Genomic DNA, 18,995 nt, shown 5'->3' with positions numbered 1-18,995 from the left:
CTAAATAAGCATCAAGTAGCCTATGCAACTAGCAACCAGGTACTCTGAACAAACTACAATAGCTGCCCCATCAGGAAATTCATAATTCAGCTGATTGACATGTATCCATAGAAGCACAAAAGCATTTTTATGATAAATTAACGAATAGCCTCTATTGATGAGTGAAACAGTCCTTGTCCCAGTATTTTGGCAAATACAATCTTGTTATTGCTCTCAGCTATGCAACACAATGGATTTATTCAGGCAGCCTCCAATGGATGATCTATTCTCAATATCCCTTTTCTTGGTGTTTAGATAAAGCAGACAATACTTTGTGTACCATATTTCCCCTGCAGAAGGTGATGGCTGCCTTGGCATCTGGCTTTGGCAAGGCTGTAGAGAATGTTTGCAAGGAGACACGTAGCATATTAATTTGTAATCTACTTGACACAATTTTTGTCTAACACCCCATTATTTAGTGATAAAGCCGGAGTTCAGTAATAGACTCATCTCAAGTCAGTTTGTAACCAATACCCAGTGTTCCCTACTGAATATGAATGCAAGACGCATAAGAGTAAACACATTATTTAATACCGGAGTCCTAGTGTACCTCCAGTTCTTTAGTTAGCAGCGAGATGGCCAGCTGTGTGCTGGGTTACAAACTGTCCTTTGATGAGAGTGAGGCGCAATGTGTTTTCCTCCATATTTGCCTTCATGATATTATTTGCTTGCTTAGATCCTTTTTGTGTGATGACCTTTGCAGAGGGAGTGGACAGGTGGTCAAAGTCTCCCCCATGCTCCCCAAGGGAAGGCAGGGTAGTTTGTGGTGTGCTTGGCTGCCTGATTTATAAAGTCCTCCTTTGATTTTCCATTGACCTTGCTATAAGTGGAGTAAATCAATGTGCTTAAACTTTACTTTTGGAGGCAGTGAAGGTCAGACAATGAATGTGTGTTGGATAAGTGCATGTGTGTGTCTCTCTATCTCTCTCTGTGTGTGAGAGAGAAAGTGTGTGTGTGTGTGTGTGTGTGTGTGTGTGTGTGTGTGTGTATGTGTACGTTTTCAATCAGTGCCAGCTGAGCCTCACATAATACACGAGACCACACAGAAAATGCTTGCAAACATTTATGAGACCTTCCTGAGAACCAGAGTCCTTAAATTATATATACTAGTCTTATGTGCATTCAAGAATGGATAGTTCTGTTAACCTTTATTCATACAGCTTTTGTCTTTTAAAAAACCTTGTACTTTGATCCAAAGGGACTATATTTAATATTTTTTCTATTATTATGTGTGTTCCTAAGGTGTTGAAACCATGATCTTGATTTTGCTTGCACTTTGCTCCGGTTGAGCTACAGGAACCCTTTTTTTATTTTGAATTTGAGAAAGTGAGGTTAAAATGGAATGAAATTAAAATGAAGGGAGATGTGGGATGAAAGGACAGTGTATGTGATATTTAATTAAATTCCTGTGTGGCTACATCACAATTCTAACTCCAACTTGGGGTGTCCAATATAGTTTAGATTTGTGTTAATGAATTCTGAAATTCAACACACTGTACAACTGCCACGTTTCTATAAAGGATACCTAATGAAGAATTATGTGCACATGCAAGATCTTTCATGTATGTAAGACTGGAATGTCAACAAAGAATTATGAGATGCTCATTGTTTGTCATAGAGATTAAGATCTAAATGTCCTTCATGTTTGTGCTGAGCTGCATTGCATTTATCTTTGTGTTTGGCATTTATCTGCCGAGTATGTCATTATATAACCTTTAGCCATACAATTGTACGTGTGTTCCTCCACAAAGGTAATGACAACAACATTAATAAACAGCAATGCAATGTCATGAGCGATTATTCCAGGTAACGTCAGACAGGGTAACATGTTACACAACGTCCCGCTAATTTCCAGGCAATAGCACTTTGGTATCACCATGGTGGCTTCAGGGGGATGCAAGACACTGTCTGCAGCTGCTCCCTGTCGCTGCTATTTTGGGCCATGCACCTACACTGGTATAATTATGACAGTGGGGAGCGAAAAGGTGTTCCTAGAGGTAGTAAAGCCTTAACCAATTACAATCACGTGTCAGGAGTCTATAGTAACTTAACACCTTTTAGATTTGCACTTAAAGCCATTAAAACATGAATTTATGTTACATGTACGTTGTTGCTGAGACATTTTGTGTAAATACAGCACGCTGTAATGATGCCATGCCTCCGTGATTAGGTGTCCTGACACAACATTCAGTTGGGACTTCTCCAGCTCATTATGCTGAACCAGGTTGCTCATCTGATATGCTTTGTGGTGCTGCAAGCCAAATTAATTCATTAACTGTGAAATTGTTTACGGTAAGAAGCTGGCAGCATTCATTATTAGAGGCAACACATGCTCCTCAAAAGAGACGTGGTGTCCAAGCCACACAGTGGATGTTTACCTGGGAGTACAAAACGTGCCATCCTCTAGACAGCAAAGCAGTTGTGGAGTGGAGCGAATTGGGGACAAGGAGTGGAGGGCTCACACGCCGGTCAGCGGTAGTATGAGTCTACTGGTCATGATATCAGGACACATTTGCTTCAGTAATGGTGGTCATTAACATGCTGTGCTGCTACTCTCCATAACACATCAGCATTCACCACTGCAAATCTAATATTCATATGCATTTTCTGCATCTTATTTATTTACTTACTATTTCTTTTTTTAATTGTATTTGTTTCATATGTTTTTCATACATTTTTATTCAGGGCCTTAAAATGTTAAATAATTGAATACAATGCCTAGAAAAACAAATTGGAACACTGGGATATCCTCTCTTTTTATCAGATTTTATCATCATTTTTTATTTATAATTGTGTCATTAGCCAGACTCTGGAAGTATTTTAATGTTTTGACAAAAACAATATGCTGCACCTTTAACTGATGCTTTAAGCCTGAAATAGGATCCTATCTTTTTTTATTAGACCCAGTAGAAATGTCATGTGCACGCTCTAAAGCTAGAGATATGTCATGTGTTGTACGCTCTAAAGCTAGAGATATGTCATGTGTTGTACGCTCTGAAGCTGAAGATAGGTGCCTTTCCACTACAGGAACAAGAGGGACGTTTTTGGGCGGCCAAAACCTTTGTGTGTGTGTGTCGACTGCAGGAGCCGCCCCTGTGGGAACCCTGTTGTTTTGGGGGGAGAAATAAAGTGGCCTACCAGGGGTAGGTACATCTGTGTGGCCCTGAAACTGCTGACTGGGGCTTGCACTGATGGTTGACGATTATTGGTGTGTGAAAGACAACAACAAGTGCTTTTAAAAAAAAAGAAAAAGCACAAGTATTTTTTTTTTTTTTACCAGAGGTTATTCGCTAAAAACAGCGAAAGGAACTAGACGTACCACATCGCGCTGTGCAATATGAACGCAGCACGAAGTGAGAGAATGAGCATGGATGGAGTATGAAATCAAGGGCCCCCGGACATGAAAGCCTCCTGGGCCTTCCAACTCCTGGGAACACGCAGTGCGCACAACAAGTGGTAACTCACAGTCCAACCACCCTGTGCTTACAGGACATATTTAATACCTGTCGATGGCCTACAGGAGTCACACCACATCAACATATGATTCAATGATACTATATTGATGTAAATGACTTGCCAACAAATAGCACATTAATGGACACAATTAAAATTCATCTGCGTAGCCCATCATACAGGATTTACAAGACTGATACCACAGGCAGTAGCTGTGTCTGTTTGTGTTGTTCCTGACCTAGCATGCCTTGCCACTGACCCAGCCTGACCTTTCACAACCAATCAAACAAGGCAGGCTTGCTTAACGTATCACAGCCTTATTTAAATAACATTAAGCTGATGAAAATGAAAATAAATATGCCTGCGTCCAAATGTGTAAGCAGATCTTTTCCATTCCAAGAGAAGTGTGTTATCTTAAACGATACCGTTTAAGGCAAAAATAGACAAAAAAGTCTTATTCTGAGTGATAATTTGAGGAACTATAGGTTGTGGATATGGCAGCTGTACACTGTACTTACATTCTTGTGTTATTCTGTGAAATAAAACTTGTGAAAAAAAAGCTGCTGAAGAAGAAAAAAACTTGTGACAAGTACTTGATGAGCAGTGGTCATAATTATAGCTCAACATGTTGAGGTTACTGTCACTGCATGAACGCACACAAAATGTCAGCTGAAGAATAGGCTTTAATTAAACAATGGTGTTGGTGTCCTCATGTATCTTTGTGTCTGTCAAAGGTTTTTTTTTCTTCCATCGATTTTTGGTCGATAATATCATATACTTAGACTTCACCCATCCACATGAAACTTGGATGATTGTAGCCCCTCAAGGCTGATATGGAACATAAGGTTTGTGTCCCTAGATGGGCGTCTTCCTCTGTGCTAGCACCCCATGAAGTGAGGCAGGCACTTTTTTGGTAATAACTTGACAACCGTTTAACCAACCATTTGGCCTCTGGGAGGCGCATTAACTTAGCTCATAAAGATTCATTTGTGGAGTGGCAAAAAACCTAGCACTTCACTAGATATAGAATATTTTGTGATGTAAAGGTTTAAAGTTCACAAAATTTCACACCCTGCTTCACCACCAGATTATTTGGACGCACGCCACATTTTGGGAAATGGTGTCCATAGGGTGCACTGCAACTTACACATTTTAATATCTCAACAACTGATCAAGCTACAATTTAGAAAATTTGGTATGCATATATTTAGCTACATTTGCTCACATTTCCTAGTTCAAAATGGTCGTTAACGACCAATCAAATTTCAGCAGCCAACACATGCCTGTGATGTAAAGGTTCAAAGTTTTGGTTAAAAATTGCTTGGACCACGATGACCGCTGCTTACGGCTATATTCAAACGTATTATTATGATAGTGTATATCGTTGTCTTGTTATAAATGTCAATACTCTTTGTATTGGTTTCAAACATTTTCTTGCCTTCAACTAATAATCCTACATTTTGTACAGACATGTACATTTCTCAAAACTTGCCAAGTTCATTTATACAAAGACGCTCATTTTGGTCCTTGTGTATACATGTAAATTTCCTCAAATGCTCAAATTTAACACAAGAATGTATCTGTTATAAAGTCACACTCATGCCTCATACTCACTTGACAGGTCGCAAAACCACGGGACGTAACTCACAGGTACTGCTTCATACCCTATCAGTGTACAGTTGCCATATTCACAAACTATAGTTCCTCAAAATTTCACTCAGAATAAAACATACAACAAAGTTTTTTGCCAGAAATGTTATCATTGCAGAAATGTTATCACTAGAACGGAAAACATCTTCTTATTTCACTTAATTCGTGCTCATTCTCTGGCCTGGATTACCGCACGGGCCTATCAGGCACAGGCCCAGGGGCCCTAAAAAAACCCACCAAGTAAGCCCCGCTGCTCCAGCTTTGACCCTTTAGAGAGGAAGGGATCCATGGGCCCCCAGCCTGAATGCAAGTGGTCTAGAGCTAGTCTGATCCAGTAGCGTCGTTAAGTCCGATCGCTCTGGGTTATGGCCCTGAATATTTGAAGCCAAGCCCTAAGTATTTTCACCCTGAAAACTGAGGTGTTTATAGCAAGACAACAGACAAACTGGGTGAAACTTGACTTGCAGCGTCTGAAGGAGGAGGGAGTAATCAAGCACTGCACAGTGCACACAACATTGGCAGAGGCGTGCACCTAGATGAAAAGCTCTGGTTTGAAATAACAATGTAGCCTTCTTGGCTATTTCATGAAGAAAACTCAAGGCAAATCATTGAGTGTTGGGTATTACACAACGTATTGAGTTGATGCCAATTATGCGTATACTGACATGATTAAATAGCAACCCAAGCTAGATGGCCCTTACACCAATAATTAACCTACGGTGAACTGAAGGTCAAGTGAAGGTCTCTCTCTCTCTCTCTCACAGTTTAATTAAGTGCAAGTAGACTTGCTTTATTGACATGACCATAAGAAACACTATTGCCAAAACCCACTTGGGGGGGGGGGGGGGGGACACACACACATACATATAGGCTACATAGGGATACAAAAAAGAAAACAATACGAGTCCCCAGCGAGATTTTCAGATTCAGATTTTTCTAGCAAAAAAAATTGGACACAGGCATATTTATTTTCATTTTACAAATAGTACATCAACTTAATGTGATTTAAATAATGCTATGATATGTTAAGCAAGCCTGCCTTGTTTGTGGCAAGGCATGCCGGGCCAGGAACAACACAGACAGACACAGCTACTGCCTGTGGTATCAGTCTGGTAAATCCTGTATGATGGGCTACACAGATAGATTTTAATATTGTCCATTAATGTGCTATTTGTTGAAAATTCCAATACATTAATACAACTTATTGCATTGTGTGGTGTGACCTCTGTAGGCAATCTACAGGTATGAAATGTCACATAAGCACAGGCTGATTGGACTGTGAGTTGCTTCTTGCTGTGTGTGCGGTGTGTGCCTACACCTTTAACTGATGCTTTAGGCCCAAACTAGGAAATAGGATCCTATCTGTTTTTGTTAGACCCAGTAGAAATGTCATGTGTTGTAAGCTCTAAAGCTAGAGATATGTCATGTGTTCACACGCTGCCGTTCTGCCCTCTGTTTAGCACAGTGTCTCACAACACTGACTTCAATGTGAACAGGTGATAATAGCCAGTGCATTGAGCGTCACTTGGTTTTTTCCAGATATTTTAGGCTTACACTGAGAATTCACGGTATAACATTTCCAGAGGATTAATATCTGTGAAAGATGTTTGAAGCTGAAAACAGTGAACACAGTTACATGTGTGGAGATTTACTCATACGTTTCCTTCATCCCTTCCTGCTACCTCACTCTCTCTCACTCACTCACTCACTCACTCTCTCTCACTCACTCACTCACTCTCTCTCTCTCTCTCTCTCTCTCTCTCTCTCTCTCTCTCACTCACTCACTCACTCTCTCTGTCACACACACACATTCCAGAAAAATGTATTCATTTGATTCCTTAGAAGTCATCAAATCCTTTAGCATTTAAGTCAACTGATCAGGTGAACAAGACTTTCTGGTTTGACCATGTGAAGGTATTTTTCTTCACACGTTCCTGTTATCCTGTTATTTCTGAACCCACAAGTAAATTAGAACATTTCAGATATTTAATTCTGGGTTTGAGTTCACATCTCAACTTTGCAAGACTCCTTCAAAGACAATGGAGATGCGTTTTTCTTGTAACAGTACACATTGGCAGATCAAAACATACACTTGGCAGTCTTTGCTATGTTAAATCTCAGTGTGACCATGAATTACGTCTGAGAGGCAAGGGAGTAACACAGTTGATGTTGACCTGCAATAATATCTGCCTTGAAAGTAAATGTGTTCCTCTTTTAAGTAGGTGGCCAAGCATACAGACTTAATAGCATTTAGGAGTGTAGGTTTTGTCCGAGCTACTGTTACTCTCCTAGTTAAGGTGATCCATATTTTACTACCATACCGTATTTGTCTTCATTCTTTTGCACTGTTGAGGAAAAGCTCCAGTCTTTTTTTTTAGCACAGAATCCAAAGAAGACAAGTTTATACCGTATATTTATGGATTAATAATACAAACCCATTAAACCCCAATACAGATTGGACATTTGGACAGTTGAAAGAAAACACTCGAAAGTCTTAATCAGGGCGGTCATAGAAATATAACGCCACCTGGTGGGTGAATGTTTGCCCTTCTGCGACATTCATCATTTTTCATTAGCTTACCACAACAGTGCAATATAAACACAGTATAAGCTACGTAATTGTTGCCTTACAGCAACACCAAAGGCAATGCAAAATATTACAGCGCTGTGTCAACAAAAACCAAACAAACAAACAAAAAATACTATTTGAACACTGGTGTTCTGCTCAAAATGGGCAGCAGGCTACATCAGACTGCATAGCACTTTTGAAAGAAGAAAAAAAAACAGCAGCAAATATTGTGCGCTTTGTATATAAAACGGGTGTGGAAACGTGGACAACATTTTAAATGCTTCCACTGTTTTGTAAGAGAGTAGGCCGATTATTAGAAGCATGGCAACATTAGGCTAAAGGTGAACTCTCTGGTGTGGTCTTCCGTTTATGAAAAAGTAGTCTTTGAAGATCTACTTATTGAATCAACATAGCCATTCAGTGAAGCTAGAAAAGCACATTTATGGGCCTAGCCTTATTGGATAAATATATTACCTGAATATATATATATTTTTTATCGGAAATGGATTTGAATTAGAATCCTAATTCTGATACTAGTTATTCAATCTTAATTTTTAAGTAGGCTAGTCTGTCGCACCTGACACAAAACTTTCCCCTTCCGATTGGGAAAAGGTTCTTCCATGCACAATTGTACTTAATCAAAATATGGACTTGGGTAGCACTGTCCTATATGTCTGGATTAACACCTGCGTAATTAAAATACCGTGCCCTACTTCACGGTCGTAACAACGTACCTGAGCGCGCAGCCAACGGTCGAGCGCATTCCCCCCTCCCGAGTTCCTATTGCACTCGTTGCAGTAGGAGGGTTCATGAGCAGTATGACGTTGCTCTGCAAGTCAGTCCGACTGCTTAGCTGTTTTGATCAGTCCACTGTCGGGAAGCTAGAAAAATTACAAATTTCTGACCATGTTCATTATCGGAAAATAGCTGAAAGACCATGTGCACTGTCACTGTCGACTGAAATGTCAAAAGCGTTGTGTTGGTAAGGATTGCGAGTGAAATAGGCAGCTGCGAGTACTTCTGCGCTCAGCTGTCAGACTGAAACTACTGGATGCACGTCAAGAGTAAATAACAGTCGTAACCTTGTGGATAGTGTGAGGAAGAAATACTTATTGGCTTGTTTTGTGTATTTCTACATCTTTTGGATTATTGCTACCCAGCAACACAGTCACCAAACGAAACTGGATGTCGTAATAAAGGTAAGGACTTAAGAGCATTGGTCCAAGGATCATTGTCGACTTTTAAATGTAAGCTAAATTAGCTATATTATTAACTGCGACATCAGTTTAACGTTACTTTGTAAAACAGAGTTCCAAACCGATTTCTATCAAAGTTGTAATCTCATCTGGTGTGCGATTCGGCTTCTAGGCTACGTGGAAAACAATATTTTAATCAAAGCTAAGAGGGCATTTAAAATCTGAACCTATCACTAACACCAATAACATTCTTATAACTAGATTTCCCGTCGTGATGGTGATGACAGTGGTAATAATGATGATAATAATATGCTATGGTCAGAAATAGCCTACTGTTCTCTCGTTTACCGAATGAAAAGCTAGTTGTGTGTGTAAGGAATGGTCTTATCAAATAGCATCCATGTGCAGTGTTCATCTACTTGGGCAAGTAACAAGACTGAAGTCAAGTTAATGATTTCTTCCACAGCAGTTTAGCAAAATGTTATTTTCATGTCAAAGCATTGGCGCGTTAGTAGCCTACATGTTGAGAGTTTCGTATGCTTCTTCCATGATGTTGTCATTGCTAGGCGTATGTCCGCTGTCTTTGTTTCACTAATTTGTAACTTGCGACAGGCTACCTGTGTCAACGCACTGATTAACTTTTTGGTAATTTTGCATATTTCGGGGGTGTAAACGCAATGTAAATGACCCGTTAAATGCACTGGGATTTCGAAGGAATTAACGTTAAAATAAGCTTGTCATACATGCTTTATGTTGGATGAAGTCTCTCCTAGTCAGCTTTTGCTAACATAAAGACAGATTATGATAAAGATGTTTGCAATGCATAGTGTTTTCGCGTAGCACAAATAACTAGGTTGACTTGAAAGGATACAAAAAGTTGTGTTGACATGCCAACATTCGTGTAATAAAACATAGCTGTCTTTATGTATACGTCTGCACTAAAAAGCAGTGGTTTTATTAAATGCCCACCCTCTGATTTGTTTCCAAAAGTTTGATACGATTTTTTGCTAAGCAATTCTCGATATTCAGAATTTCAAGTGATGTCGCAGCAATGTTGTGGCTGCAAAGCTAATAAATGTTGGAGTGACAAAGTAACCGGACCAATCCGCGCCTGACATGATAAACTTCTAGCGACAGTGTGTCTCCTCTTGTCCAATGGTCGCTTGCCTGAGTTCGGGAGCCCAAAGAACGGTACAGGATACGTCACGTATTTTAAAGCCGTACTGTCATTTTGACTTTGGGATTTATATAATGTTATAAAAATTGTATCGTATCTGCTGAAACAAGTCAAAACTCAACAAAGAAATTAAAACAATACGAGCAAGTCCAGTCAAAAGTGTATAATACATATTTTCGTCGTGGTTAATTCCTCCCTGGCACGTATACAGTCTACATTTTACAGAATTTACAGTAACTTTGTGGAAAGTCTGCGCCGTGTAGTGACCTTAACTATCCAAGTTCTTTCAGCCAAGTTTTGTGGTTACTCAGCGCAAAGACAGACTCGGGCTACAGTAGAGGGAAAGGCTTGTGGCACCCGGATCATCATGTGTCAGTCGGATCAAGTCTCAGCCCAGCCCCTCCTTCCTCGCCAGTCGTGCTTTCTCGAGTCTCCGTATTTCCCACTGACACATACAGGCCGTAAACAAGACTTTCGAGACCTACAGCACCGCCTATAACACACAAACACAGCACACCACTGATGTTTATTGATTTTATTCAGCTACTATTTTTTAATTTCAAATTTTAGAATATGCTTCAGGAGTCAGTCATATTTATCTATCATACAATAACAATCTAACCCTACCGACTGTGTCTGCATGACAGATGGTATGTCAGGAAATATCTCACTAACTTAATTAATTAACTCAATATGATCTCAATGTTTAATTAACAGTGCCATAATACTTACATGTAATGACTGGGGGCTGCATTCAACCTACCTCTCAGTGTGCATATTCTTACCTTTAATACCAGACCACATACAAATGAAGAAACAGCAGTAACATAAATCTGTGTATTATGGCTTTGTTTTTTCACCCTAGAATGTTTTTCCTGTTTCCTACCAACCTCTTTATTGTTCCTAGAGGTCCGCTGGGTGCATCAATGATCCAGTCATGGAGACCAAAAGATACCAAAGTTTCTTCGAAGGAAGCAACACAGAGAACAGATGGGCTCAGGTGCCCAGTGCTATGGAGCTTTGCTGCAGTGCAGAGGAGGGCTGTCTGAGCAGCAGTGACGTCCTCATGGACATTGTGAACGTCAACGGCTCTGCTTCCTCCAATGCTGCCACTGCCACAGCTGCTGCCTGCAAGGAGAACAGCATAAAGAGAGCAGAGCAGGAGCGACAGCCCATGGTCCGTGTCTCACAGAATCAGAACCCGAACCAGAACCAACACTTTGCTTTCCCCCCGTTTGGCAATAGCGGCCGCAAGTCCGAGACCGACTCCAAGGAGCTCTCCAAGACTGTGGCTGAGTCTATGGGCCTGTACATGAACGCGGCCAGGGAAGCAGATTTTGGGTTCAGTGCGCAGCAGGGTGCCCAGTGTGGCCAGTGCAGCCCTGGGAAACTGTACCCAGCCGGTGGGCGAGGGGCGCTGGAGGACAGCCAGGCCAGCTCCTCAGGGAGCCCCAAAATGAAAGGTCCTCCTCCTGGGTCATTTGCAGCAGGGTCTCAGATCCCCAGCACTACTCAAGCGGAGTGCAGCTCAGGGGCTTCCTCCGCCCTGGCAACCGCTCTCTCCGCCAGCTCACCAACCCAATCCTCCATCTCCAGTCCGACGGGAAACAACATGGTGACCTCCACCACCAGCCCAACATATTTTGGCACTGGCTGTTCATCCATCGGGAGCCCGGTCAACCCTGCTGCTGGGAGCGGTGTTCCAAGCCTGGGTACCCAAGTCCATCGTAGGAGCTCTACCACCTGTAGCCCCATTGAGTCAAGCACAGTGGGATCACCTCTAGGAAGTCCTTTGAATGTGATGCGCTCGCCCCTGTCAAGCCCTCAGAGTATGGGCAGTGTCCGCTCACCACCCTCCTGCAGTACCAACATGAGGTCATCTGTCTCCAGCCCCACAGGAAGCTGCTGTACTGTTAGACCGTCCATGTCCAGCCCACCCTCAGGGGTCACCATGGCTGTGGCCAGCCCCAGAAATGCCCCCTCATCTGGATTTCCTGTCTCTAGCCCACCCAGTGGACTCGGCCTGGTTCAGAGTGACACTCACAGTCCAGAGAGACAAGAGAGCAGTGACTTCAAAGCCTTTGAGTTCCCAAAAGTGGAAAACATAGACGGGGAGATGTACAGCGTAGGCCTGGACCAGATGGGAATGGTGAAGTATATCAAGAACGAGCCGGATCCAGACTTTAGAAGCATGTGTCTCGGTTCTGGCGGGAAGAAGTGTTGCAATGTTGCAAACCCCCCATTTGTGGCCCACATCAAAAGTGAGCCCAATAAGGAGGATATCTGTTTAAACCAACATTATGGTGAGCCACACCAGCACCAGCACTCTCTGGGCCTCTTTCCTGCCTCAGAGACCACATACTTATCCTTGAGGGATAATATTGATGAGTATAGTCTCTCTGGGATTTTGGGACCACCCATTTCCTCTCTCAATGGCAACTATGAGCCAGGTGTGTTCCCCAGCAACAGCCTGACCAAGGGTATAAAGCAGGAAGCCAACGATGGCAGCTACTACCCTGAGAACTGCAGCAACGGGCCAACATCCGCCATTGTCGGCGTTAACTCTGGAGGACACTCGTTTCACTACCAGATAGGAGCACAAGGAACAATGTCGTTTGCACGGCATGACATGAGGGACCAGACAAACCCGTTAATGAATCTGATCTCCCCGGTCACGGCTCTGATGGAATCGTGGAAATCGCGGCCGGGAATGCCACAAGGGGTACTGTCCTCAAGAGGAGAGGGTTATCCAGGTCAGAACTGCATCACTGACATGTCCAGGTAAGAAGGATGGTGCATGAAACAAAAGTGCAATGCATGTTGAGTGTGGGATAGATTTCTGTTTGAGGATCATATCTAGGCATTAGTGCGTCCACTGCTTTCACAGCCTTAATGGAGAATAGGCTGTGGGAGCAAAAGGTGACCTGCAGGATTTGAGTGTGCACACGTATAATGAGGATAACCTGAACACCAATGATGCATTAAAGCTGTTTAAGTAAGTCAGTGCAGAAGAGCATTTAAATACTGCTTTGTGATAATGGACAAATAACAACAGTGGAGATTATGCGAGTTGTGTAACACACAGGTGGGGCTGTCTTTGGCTCAGACAGCAGGAACTGAGTGATAGAGTCCAGGTCATTGTTTAAGTACAGTTTGTTAGACTATGCTCACAATGTGACACACCCCTCCACTCTACTGTAACAGGCAGGTGAAGTTGACATCTTATCAGAAATGTTATGTGTACTAAAACAACATTTAGTGTGTTCTTATCAAGAGGGCCTTGTGCAATGCAAATATCTTGTCCTCATTGAGGCCATGGCTATTCTCTGGCAACAAAACAACTGACTAATGATCCCTGTCATGTACTGTGGTCAGTAAATGAACAGTCGAATATAGAGCCATGTGGGTGGAACCGTCAAACAAAAAGAAACGTTTTGAAAAAAAAAACAGCATTTCCATTTTGTTTGTTGTTGGCAAAAAGGCACTGGCACCCTCTAACTTTGACACAGTTGTATTCTAGCCAGTCCAGTGAAATGACCTAGTTGCATGAGAAAGTAACAAAATGAATTAAAATCCAGGGAAATAAAAACTAAACAACAGGGCTATAAACTTTCCAATAACTGTGCTATTTCAGTGAAATTATGTGAACCTCTTACCCCAACAAGGGAAAATGGTCGTTTATTCACAATTTCTCGAAAGATAAGACACCAAGTGTTGGAGGTGGTCGGGATTACCTATTATTTGCTGCCTGTCTGTTTTCTTTTGAATATAGTGTGTCTAACCCCAGTCTTAATGAAATGCCCACTAGCCATTGAGGACCATAAATGAATGCACAGCAGATTGTAAATTTCCTGGTTGCATCACTTTTTTATGTGCTCCCATAGTGCAGGAAGCATTAAACAAAGCCATAAACCATATCCCCCCTGACGAACAAAACTTGATAAGAGTCAGATGTTTGCTTAGGTCCAATATATGTGATTATTGGTCCCCTTGATGGAATGTTTTTATTTGCTGCTATTCTCGGCTTGGGCAGTTCCAGCCTGATGTGAACAGGGTGATATACTGTAACTAATATCCTCCTACTCAGTTTTGACATTGTCAACCGCAATTGATCGCTGTATATTTAGCCATATTACATCATACGTGTATTTTGAATGGGATGTCCAAAGTATTACAGATCACTACTTCTGTAGCATTCATTTAGCTTTTGCGTGAAGGATTCTGATTCTGATTCTGAGAGGTATTGTAGTGTTCTATATTTACCTGCAATTTGGTTTAATGCGACTGCATACCATATAATCAAAACTATAGCATTGCATTTTATACAGTCAAGACTTCATTCTTGCAGCTATATGTATAATTAAGTGGTCCCTTTTGATTGGCTTCAAGAGGGATTGAGTAAATTATTTACATTCACAATTTAAATAGTCAAATGGGAAAGACTAGATATAAATATTAATGTTACCTGGCTGGCCTGAATTTTAGTATGAGCCTGAAAGAAAGCATAGCGCTCATGCGTGCATGAACATTGAAATCTGTCTTCACTTTTAAATCCCTCCTGTAGCACCTTTGCCTTGATTGACCATGTCTTATGTTTTCTGTAATCACCCTTATTTATTTATTCATTTATTTATTTAGTTATGTATTTGGTCTTTTCAGCTGCTCCCCCACTACCTAACAATGCTGCCTTATGATCAAAAGGAACCAATTTTACTTTTGTTCAAAGCCCAACCATAAAATAATTAGCCCATGGGTATTGCATGCAATAAATTCTATTGTTTTTCTTTTAATGCTTGCATGACTTCACCAAGGTTTTAAATCAATAACCGGTGTAGTGGAAATGTGAGTGTGTGTCTTTCAGAGGAGGAGGTCCTGTGTGTGTGTGTGTGTGTGTGTGTGTGTGTGTGTGTGTGTGTGTGTGTGTGTGTGTGTGTGTGTGTGTGTGTGTGTGTGTGTGTAGGGAGATAGAGAGATGGAAGAGAGATGGAGAGAGAGAGAGATAGAGAAGAAAAGGAGTGATAACGAGCCATGCAGAGGGAATGATATGGCAGTTACCTTGAAGGCGACCCATATGTCCGGGGACGGGGGTGATGTTGACGGGATGAGTGCCATGGCAGTACTAATGAGATCCAGCTTAGCTGCGTGTCACACTGAATGACGGTCAGAGGCAGGGTGGCCCAGTGCCCTGCACGAGCCTCGCAGCTTACATCTCAACACTGTTCACCTTATATGCAGCTCTCTCTCTTTCACTCTTTCTCACTCTCTCACCACCTATTTCTCTCTGCTCCTTTCCTTACATTTTTCTCATATATAATATTCTCTCCATTTTCTTTGTCCGTGGTTTTCTCATTGTTCCCTGGTCTTGATTTTTTATTTTCTCCCTCATATATGTGCGGTTACCAGGTCTTTGATATTTGCATTTATCCCTTCCTGTTGTAAATGCTTAAAAAGTTAAGCACCTACTTAAAACATTGATATTAACTTATACTGATCAGCAGTGAGAGTTATATATCATTATCTCATCTTCTCATCTCGTCTCATCTCTTCTCTTCTCTTTTCTCTGTCTACCTGTAAATGTGAGGAGTTATTTTATGTGAGTATGTGACTGTAGGTTAATTGGAAGATTCTGGATTACTCTACGTTTTACCGTCGATTTCAAAGCAGTTATGTGTAAGGCTGGAAGGAAAACCTAGATGAGGAAGAAAGAGCTAGGAAGCCCCTTGCCCTGAATGCTCCTGCTAAGTGGTTGGGGCTTTCAACAGTAGAGTTTGCTGTAGGTGGCCAACTACTGTACTGAGGTTGACATTTCCACTGGAGATTGTCCTGTGCTGTATGCCATTAAAGTTGCATTGAACAAATGTGATTATGAACTCCAGGGGAGTCACCATGAAAAGGCATAAAACACATAATTTTTTTAAACCTCTGGTGGAGGAGGCTTAAGTCTCCTCTCAGTGCTGTGGTTGAATTCAGCCTTGTGAATCCATTCACACTTATGGACATACAGCAGCATAATGAGATTGCAGCAAAATGATGAAAAACTGGAATGATTAGGAAAATGACCTACTTTTGTGTGCTGGATTACTCCTTTCTATTATGTTTTGCTTATTTGAAATCTTGTTTTGCTCTGAGTGTATTACAGTCCAGTTTCTCCAATTAGTAGATGTTAGCACCGTACTGAAACAAGGTGGCCTTTATTCCAGGGTTCAGCATGGCACAGGGTATTCACAGTTACACACATGCCATCTACTGAAATATGTATTTGAATGTATGTATGATGAATATATCAGATGGTTTGTTTTGGACCAGATGTATTCTGTAAAATGCTCAGAACTGGCACAGTTCAGTCTTTTTGCAGCTTCAGAATGAAGACATATTTGAAAAGAAGTACAGTTAACTTTGTTTGCTTTAATTAATTATAGAAGCATCATTATTAGAAAAGATAACACATGCTATAACGTCTGTAAAGAATGTGGTGTCTTAGGATGTGATGTTAATAGAGCCATGAGTTCTCTCCTTTTCATTGGTGTTGAGAAGAGGAGAACTCTGCATTGGACCCTTGCCAACTTCCAATGTTCCTTGAAAAGATGAAAGGCCATTTTCCCGTGAGAGCACTAATAACAGCATAATTGTATGTTCTTTTGCAGAATTAATGAACAGCATTGATTTGTTTAATTCAGACGTGGTAGGGTACTAATATCCAATTAAATCCCACTCACTTGCTATTCGCTGTTGCATTGTGGGAAGTGGTGCCATTGCCATGGGTCAAACTTGCCTGTGCCTGTAGATATGGAATGGATCATGGAACTCAAAGAGAAGCAGAGCGAGAGAGAGAGAGAAAGAGAGAGAGGGGGTGAAAAGACAGACAGTGAGTAAGAGAGAAAGCATCACAAACAGCAGTGATATTAGAAATTCTAATGTCAATATAATTGTAGGAGACTGTCCACTAGTGTTTTTTATACACTTCCTTCCAGTGTTTACTCAACAACATGTGGAATTGGCCATGGATGGCGTGCTGAGATGGTCTGTAGTGAAACAGCAAGTTCTTAACAAAGCAAGGTGTCTCTCTTTACTTGAATTCTGTATTTAAATAAGCGATTGGAAGTTGAACTGCTGTGAAAAGAAAGAAAATATGAATCATGGTGAAACTAGAATAATACAGTGAGTTGCTGAAAATGAGAGCAGATTCCAGTTACTGCAGATTCACACACTTGAGGAATGGCTCAGTTGTTAGGGTGCCATAGAGAACAAGGTGTCAAATTCTCTCTCTCTCTCTCTTCCTCTGTCGTTCTCTGCCCCCAACACTCTCTCTTTCTTTCTCCTTCTGTCATACTTTATTTGTGAACAAATACTTTCTTCCTCTGTCTTTCTGTGTTTGAACACACACACACACACGCACATACACACACACACACACGCACACACACGCACGCACACACACACACACACACACACACACACACACACACACACACACACACTCACACACACAAACAAAACTTGGCACGCAAACTTGGCATAGTAATAGAAATGTGGTCGCTATCCGCAAGGTTTTCTGGGATAGAGATGCATGTCCTCATTTGAACTTCTACCTAAAACAGGTTTTGAAGATCCCAAGCCAAATTTCCACAAGCCGGGTGAAACCTGTGCATCTGCCAGTACCCCAGTCAGGACTCATCACACTAGGCTTCATCTAATAGCTTTGCTATGTTATTTCTATAACCACTTCCAATGCTAGTCACAATGATTTATTGGGCTGTAAGATAACTAGAAAAATGTTACTGTACAACTAGTCGTGCTTTTCCATTTCTGTATGTACTGTATTTAAATGATTCAGAGAGAGGGAGAGAGAAAAAGAAAGAGATCATTATATGATGATGTCAGTAAACTGAGTAAAATAGTAACCATAGATCTCATGATATGAATGTGTTGCACACAGTGGGCTGTGACATGAAATATTATTTTTTAATTGATTGTACTAAGTGCATTCACCTCCTGAAATTTTGGGGTAAAAAAGTCTTATCTCTGAATGTCAGAACCATCATTTGCCGTGGCTTGATGTGCCCAGCTGAACAAACAATAACATAACATGATCATTCATGTTTAATTGGAAGTTGCTCAAGTGATGATGTTGAATGAGTTATTTTGGAGCCGGTTTTAGGCAGTGAAGGGGACTTGAGTATAGGCTACATCATCACAAAGCCCAGGCAGACATGGACGCCATTAATGAAAGCACGTAAAAAAATGTTAATTGTTCCGCTTGGGTGGCAAAGTAGGTCAAGCTCAGCTGACTCAATTAAAGTGCAAGGGGGAAAAACACAACCGGAAGACAGGCAAACTTTCCAGGCTCATTTTATGTAACACTAACAGTTCTCCTCCCCCATTTTTCTCTCTCTTTCTCTCCCTCTCTCTCCTACTCCCGCTCATGCTTTCTCTCCCTCTCTCTCATATTCCCGCTCTCTCTTTCTGTCTGTCTCTCTCTCTCTCTGTCTAACACATGTGTGCTGCACTTTTGAATATGTCCAATAAATCTTTAAAGATGGCCGGCGCGCGGCATCGAGTGTGACCTAGAAAGCACACAGAGGCTCTTTCTTTTGAGCTGTCGGTGGGAAAAACAACGCAATGCTTGCCTTTGTTCAGACTTGAGGTGGACCCATAAAAATGAATTCTCCACTCAAGTGACAATGGCTACAGGAAAGTCAAAAGAATAAATCATGTTTAGAGGACCAGGGATAAGCACTGTTGCACTGACCAGACAGTCTTTTAGACTGCCAGTCCAGCAAGATGACAGGGCAAAACATGAATATACTGGTACAGATGTTTAAACTCAGATGTGTGCCTAACTCAATCATGACATTTCTGCTGCAAAATCCCATTATCTTAAATGTAGTGGTTGACAGGCTTGATTACATAA

General features: G+C 41.4%; 1 protein-coding gene and 1 long non-coding RNA gene across 4 annotated transcripts in view; one reads left to right on the top strand and one right to left on the bottom strand.

Moving 5' to 3' along the window:
- LOC116218316 overlaps positions 1-8,508 on the bottom strand; it is a 61,378-nt gene extending 52,870 nt beyond the window's left edge. Inside the window, exon 1 of the long non-coding RNA XR_004162796.1 lies at positions 8,446-8,508. This is a non-coding gene — a long non-coding RNA (uncharacterized LOC116218316). The remainder of the gene's footprint in view (positions 1-8,445) is intronic.
- Positions 8,498-18,995, top strand: part of nr3c2 (nuclear receptor subfamily 3, group C, member 2) — a 64,000-nt gene continuing 53,502 nt past the window's right edge. For 2 of the 3 annotated variants that reach the window (XM_031559345.1, XM_031559344.2), the window contains exons 1-2: positions 8,498-8,910; positions 10,992-12,865. In XM_031559345.1, the coding sequence (XP_031415205.1) occupies positions 11,022-12,865 (1,844 nt within the window). In that variant the 5' untranslated portion in view covers positions 8,498-8,910; positions 10,992-11,021. The remainder of the gene's footprint in view (positions 8,911-10,991; positions 12,866-18,995) is intronic. The other variant, XM_012831317.2, reaches the window with a different exon arrangement.

This window comes from Clupea harengus, chromosome 22, assembly GCF_900700415.2.
Source record: "Clupea harengus chromosome 22, Ch_v2.0.2, whole genome shotgun sequence".
NCBI classification, from domain to species: Eukaryota; Metazoa; Chordata; class Actinopteri; order Clupeiformes; family Clupeidae; genus Clupea; species Clupea harengus.
Note: the sequence above shows the minus strand (reverse complement) of the source record. Positions and strands in the feature narration are given on the sequence as shown.